This window comes from Rhinopithecus bieti, unplaced genomic scaffold, assembly GCF_001698545.2.
Source record: "Rhinopithecus bieti isolate Rb0 unplaced genomic scaffold, ASM169854v2 scaffold_65, whole genome shotgun sequence".
NCBI classification, from domain to species: domain Eukaryota; kingdom Metazoa; phylum Chordata; class Mammalia; order Primates; family Cercopithecidae; genus Rhinopithecus; species Rhinopithecus bieti.
Window position 1 is genome coordinate 4,885,401 of NW_016803344.1, and position 6,217 is coordinate 4,891,617.

General features: G+C 41.2%; 1 protein-coding gene across 2 annotated transcripts in view; it reads left to right on the forward strand.

The window, feature by feature from the left end:
* The window catches only part of CBFA2T2 (CBFA2/RUNX1 partner transcriptional co-repressor 2), an 88,764-nt gene that overhangs the window by 47,185 nt on the left and 35,362 nt on the right, over positions 1–6,217 (forward strand). For both annotated transcript variants that reach the window (XM_017878350.1, XM_017878360.1), the window contains exons 2-3: positions 380–523; positions 4,833–5,074. In XM_017878350.1, coding sequence (XP_017733839.1) covers positions 406–523; positions 4,833–5,074 — 360 coding nt within the window. In that variant the 5' untranslated portion in view covers positions 380–405. The remainder of the gene's footprint in view (positions 1–379; positions 524–4,832; positions 5,075–6,217) is intronic.

Consider the following 6,217-nt stretch of genomic DNA (forward strand, 5'->3'; position numbering starts at 1 on the left):
GTCACTCCAGTCCCTGCCTCTCTCGCCACTTGGCGTGACTGTCCTCACATCGGCTTCCCTCTGTGTATGTCTCTGTGTCTGTGTCACGTCCCTTCTTTAGGGACACCATTCAGATTGGATTTAGAGCCCACTCAGACAATCTAGGATGATCTCCTCCTCTCAAGAATTTTAACTTAATGACATCTTCAAAGACCCTTTTGCCAAATCAGTTAACATTCACAGTTCCAGATGTTAGGATGTGGACATATCTTTTAGGGGGTCACTATTCAGCCTATTATACTAGGCAATCCTCTAGGGAAATATGTTGGTATTTCAAATTGTTATCTGTTTCTGCAACCGTTTAGAAAACCCTAACCTCCATTTCTCTGATTCTCTGCAGTTGGTCCTGAGAAAAGGGTGCCAGCAATGCCTGGATCGCCTGTGGAAGTGAAGATACAGTCCAGATCCTCACCTCCCACCATGCCACCCCTCCCACCAATAAATCCTGGAGGACCGAGACCAGTGTCCTTCACTCCTACTGCATGTGAGACCTCTTAGTTACTTATGTTTGTAGTTCACAGTGACATTTGGATCTAAGTGACTGACTTGGATGAAGCCTTCCACATATATTATTCAGTATTTTCAAAGTGCTATGAAAATATAGACACAGATATATATTTCTGGTTGTTTCTTTTCTAAATTACTTATACCCTCTGAGAATAATACCTAGTTTATTTGGATATTTAGTTTTTTAAATATTTTGTTTTCATATTCTTTGGCTGGTAACTATTTTTATTTCTTTGACTCTAACAATAATGAATTTAAATTATTATATTGCCATATGAGATTCAAAGTAAGTTTTCTAAAATTATGGAATTTGAAAAATGTTCCAATGCTGTCATGGTAAGACTTTTTACAAAAGAGAATATTGTTGTATTAGTTTACTAGGGCTACCATAATGAAATACCACAGACTGGATTTATTTTATTAACTTTTATTTATTTTATTAACTTTTAATTAACTTTTATTTTTATTAACTTTTTTACAGTTCTGGAGTCAAGAATGTAAAGATCAAGGTGTTGTCAGGTTTGGTTTTACCTGGGCCTTGTAGATGGTTGCCTTCTTGCCATATCCTCACATGGCCACTCCTCCATTTGTGTGTGTCCCTGGTGTCTCTTCCCCTGCCTTTAAGGATAATAATCGTATTGGATTAGGGACTATTTGTAATACCTCTTTTAACCTTAATGAATTCTTCAAAGTCTCTATCTCCAAATATACTCATATTCTTAGGTACAAGGGGGTAAGACTTAAATGTATGAATTTGGCCAAGGCTCAGGCAGAATTCAGTCCATAACCATCATGTTAGCTAATAATACATGTAACAAGATATTCAGCTTCACTAACCATCATGGAAATGCAAACTAACACCCAATACAGTACCATTATACACCCACCAGGATGTTCAAGATGATACCAGGTTTTGATGAGGATGTAACTTGAATACTCATACAATGCTAGTTGGAGTGTAATTTAGTACCTCTTTTGGAAATTGTTTGACAGTTTGCACTAATGCTGAATTTCCACGTGCCCTGTAACTCAACAATTTCAGTCCTGTGTATCTATAATCACCAAAAGAACCCCAAATAAACTAGTCTACATACATGCACACAAGTGTCTTGATCTTCATTTGAGTTCTGCCTTTCCATGCACTTGCTGCCACCCCCAGTTCACTTTGACACTCTGCACATCTTTTGCCTATAAACCAAAATGTACTGCTATTTTGGGAGTGCCCAAAGAGTGTCAGAGCACTGAGCTAGATGCTGTATGTATTGTTTCATTTAAATACCATTACACAAGCTTGCACACTATCCTTGCTCAAAATTTTTTGGTTTGGGTGTTTATTGTTTTAAAAGGCAAGAGAAGAGAATGTAAGATGTACAGCTTTAATTGGAAGTTTATTATTTTCCCAAAACATTTGAAATTAAGTAGCTGGTAACTACAGCATTCAGTTTGAGCCAGAGTGAATGAAAAGAAGTATGATATCCCTTTTCTTAAATTCTAATATCTGTTAAACAGCCCTAGACATATATACTGTCTTGAAACAGATTTAAACCTCAGCCATCAATCAGATCTCAGGATACACCAATAGATATATGTATGTACAAATTCAGCCCTTTTTGCTTCCATATTTGGCTGCTTGGCAGTGGTTGTGTTCCATTTCAGAAAATGTGATCATACATTTTTTACTGAAGAGACTAAGAAGAAGCCTTTCTATACATCAGAGTAGCTAAATGCATGGTAATGTGTTACTTTTATTGGTTCCTTCAAAAGGGAGCAACTTTCCTATGGCAATTGACCTTTCTGTGAAAACAAAGAAATGGCAGACTATTGCAACTAATTTTCTGGATTGCTGAGGTTGAGTGTTCAACTTTCCTTTCTGTAGCTTTACTAATTTCCTTTAGTGGGCTGGGCACGGTGGCTCAAGCCTGTAATCCCAGCACTTTGGGAGGCCAAGATGGGCGGATCACGAGGTCAGGAGATCGAGACCATCCTGGCTAACACGGTGAAACCCTGTCTCTACTAAAAAAATATAAAAAACTAGCCGGGCGACGTGGCGGGCGCCTGTAGTCCCAGCTACTCGGGAGGCTGAGGCAGGAGAATGGTGTGAACCCGGGAGGCGGAGCTTGCAGTGAGCTGAGATCCGGCCACTGCACTCCAGCCTGGGTGACAGTGAGACTCCGTCTCAAAAAAAAAAAAAAAAATTTCCTTTAGTGGAAGACACAAGAAAATTCACCCCTTTTCTCAGGCCGTTAGTCTTTTATGTGTGAATCATTTAGTAGCATTTTCCTAAACACTTAACCCTTTGCTAGCAAATGAACAAAGCAAAAATATACACTGTTTACACAGCTTATAAAACTTAAAGTGTGCACATATGTTTTGTGCATTGTATTATTAATAAGTGAACATCTATTAAGGCAACATAAATACAGAAATAAACAAGCATAGGCCAGGCATGGTGGCTCACTCCTGTAATCCTAACACTTTGGGAGGCCAAGGAGGGCAGATCACTTGAGGTCAGGAGTTTGAGACCAGCCTGGCCAACGTGGTGAAACCCTGTCTCTACTAAAAATACAAAAAATTAAATGCATGTGGTGGCACACACCTGTAATCCCAACTACTCAGGAGGCTGAGGAAGGAGAATCGTTTGAACCCAGGAGACGGAGGTTGCAGTGAGCCAAGATCACACCACTGTACTCCAGCCTGGGCAGCAGAGCAAGACTCTGTCTCAAAGTAAAATAGTGGAAGCATGCATATGCACATAGGCAGCACAGAGATGTAGTGAATCCACTAAGGTTACCTTCAAGTGGAGCAGCAGCAGCAGCATGTGTCAAAGAATGCTCCTTAACAGAGATGATACCTGAACTGTGTGGGATGAAGAAGAGCTTGCCAGGTCAAATTTGAGTAAGGTTCAATATAAGAAGAGGGAACAGAGATGGTTAACTGACTGTGATTGGCCTAGAGGAAGTAGAAGGGAAGTGGAAGATTTTTTATGATAATAAGTTTGTTTTTGGCAAAATATGATTAAATGTCATTTTTCTAAGCTAGGTAAAGATTAAATGATTGGCTCTTTAAACATTGCTTATGTCTTAAATTGTTTCTTATGTTTTTAGATACAGTTTCACTATTTTAGTTTTTTAAGGCTGGATATGATTAAGTGAAAACAGAATGACACTTAGGTACTAGATAATTTAGATTTTTACTTAATGCCAACATGAACGTAGCTCAATGCCAGGCACAGTGGCTCATGCCTGTAATCCCAGCCTTTGGGAGGCCAAGGCAGGAGGATCGCTAGAGCCCAGGAGTTTGAGACCAGCCTGGGCAATATAATGAGACTCCCTTATCTACAAAAAATTTTAAAAAAGAAATTAAACGTGCATGGTGGCATGTAACTGTAGTCCCAGCAACTCAGGAGGCTGAGGTGGGAGGACACCTGAGTCCAGGAGGTCGAGGCTGCAATGGGCCAAGATAGTGCCGCTGTGCTCCGGCTTGGATGACAGAATGAGACCCTGCCTCAAAAAAACAAAACCATAGCTCTAGGGTTGTTTTCCAAATTAAAACTTTCAAGAAATGACTATTAAGAACTAAATAGGAAAACTGTAATTAATCACATGTAGTATAATTTGAGCAAACATGTAGGATGGGAGTGTCCTGCATGGAATCAGGAAGATGCTTTATTGAATGGCCGAGGGTTTGGCAGTATTAATCTAGCACTGTTAAGGCAGACAGTAACTGGCTCTAATGGACATGAGTATTCTGGATGGCCAAAGAAACAGGTACCTTATTGTAGGAATAAGTCATTAAATCAGTAGGCCTAAAAAGTATCCCTCATATTATCATAACTTTCTTCTGGTGTCTTGCTCACATACTAGCTTCTGATTGACTGCCTAGTGTTTTGGGGACCTTGAAATTGGGAAGGAGATGCGATGTAAAAGATGGGCACGAGTATCCCGTCACTGGAAGGATCTGTTGGCCCAGACCCATCTCAAGCACTACCTGTTGCAGGAAGTCTTTCTTAAAACTACCCACCCCTGCCCATGGCACCTGTAGAGTTAGATGTCCCTTCTTACTGCTCTCGGAGCACTCTGCTTTCTTTTTAACACTCCACTGTTACTCTTACCATTTTTATCTGACAGCAGTCTCATTGAGGACAGAACCAGTTTTGCATACTTTTATGACATGTACTTTACAAAATTCAAATGAACAAATGAAGGAGAACACAAACAAGAAAAAAATGAACAAACGTCCCCTTGTTTTGCACGTAACCTGAGTCTTTCATTTTGGCTTTCTTTTAGTAAGCAATGGAATCAACCATTCTCCTCCTACCCTGAATGGCGCCCCATCACCACCACAGAGATTCAGCAATGGTCCTGCCTCCTCCACATCATCTGCACTCACAAATCAGCAGTTGCCAGCCACCTGTGGTGCTCGACAGCTCAGCAAGTTGAAACGCTTTCTTACCACTCTGCAACAGTTTGGAAATGACATCTCCCCTGAGATTGGGGAGAAGGTGCGGACCCTTGTTCTTGCACTGGTGGTAAGTACAGCCTCACTGTTGTTCTCAGCTGCCCGAGTATGTGGTTCAGGTCCAAACCCAACAGAGAAGTTCTGGATATTTCTGCTCATTTTCAAACCCATAGTAATATGGCAAACGCTACAGACTAGACTAGTTATTGAATAACTTGTATAAAACTGTTTAAATATAGGTCCTTCCTTCCTTCCTTCCTCCCTCCCTCCCTCCCTCCCTCCCTTCCTTCCTTCCTTTTCTTTCTTTTCTTTCTTTTCTTTCCCTTCCCTCCCTCCCTCCCTCCCTTTCTTTTTGAGACAGGGTCTCACTCTGTCACCTAGCCTGGAGGAAGATGGTACGAACACAGCTCACTTCAGCCTTGACCTTCCAGGTTTAAGCAATTGTCTTGCCACTGCCTCCTGAGTAGTTGGGACTACATGCGCATGCCACCATGCCCAGCTAATTTTTATATTTTCATAGAGATGGAATCTCCCTATCTTGTCAGGCTGGTCTCAAACTCCTAGCCTCAAGCAGTCTGCCTGCCTCAGCTTCCCAAAGTGCTGAGATTACAGACGTGATGTTTAATTGTGGATTTTATATCAATGCTTATCAAATAAACAATCGATAATGTTTACTTGTTATTTAAGATGTTGATTTAATTCCAGTAAGCAACTTTGGATTTTTCCTAAAACTGGTCTCAACAGGCCCACTGGTGTCCAACCAAGTTAATGCAAGGTTTTGTAATTTAATATATTCAGTGCTTAGTGCATTGTTTCCAAACCAAGGAGAGTAGAGAAGTAACAAGTTTAATTTTCAAAACAATGATTTCTAAAATTACAAGTTACATGGCCTAAATAAATAGTATCAAAGGTATTGCATTGTTCAGCTCCTTGTGCATATAAACTTGCTTAAGAATTAGCAAGGTACGGCCGGGCGCGGTGGCTAAAGCCTGTAATCCCAGCACTTTGGGAGGCCGAGACGGGTGGATCACGAGGTCAGGAGATCGAGACCATCCTGGCTAACACGGTGAAACCCCGTCTCTACTAAAATATACAAAAAACTAGCCGGGCGAGGTGGCGGGCGCCTATAGTCCCAGCTACTCGGGAGGCTGAGGCAGGAGAATGGCATGAACCTGGGAGGCGGAGCTTGCAGTGAGCTGAGATCCGGCCACTG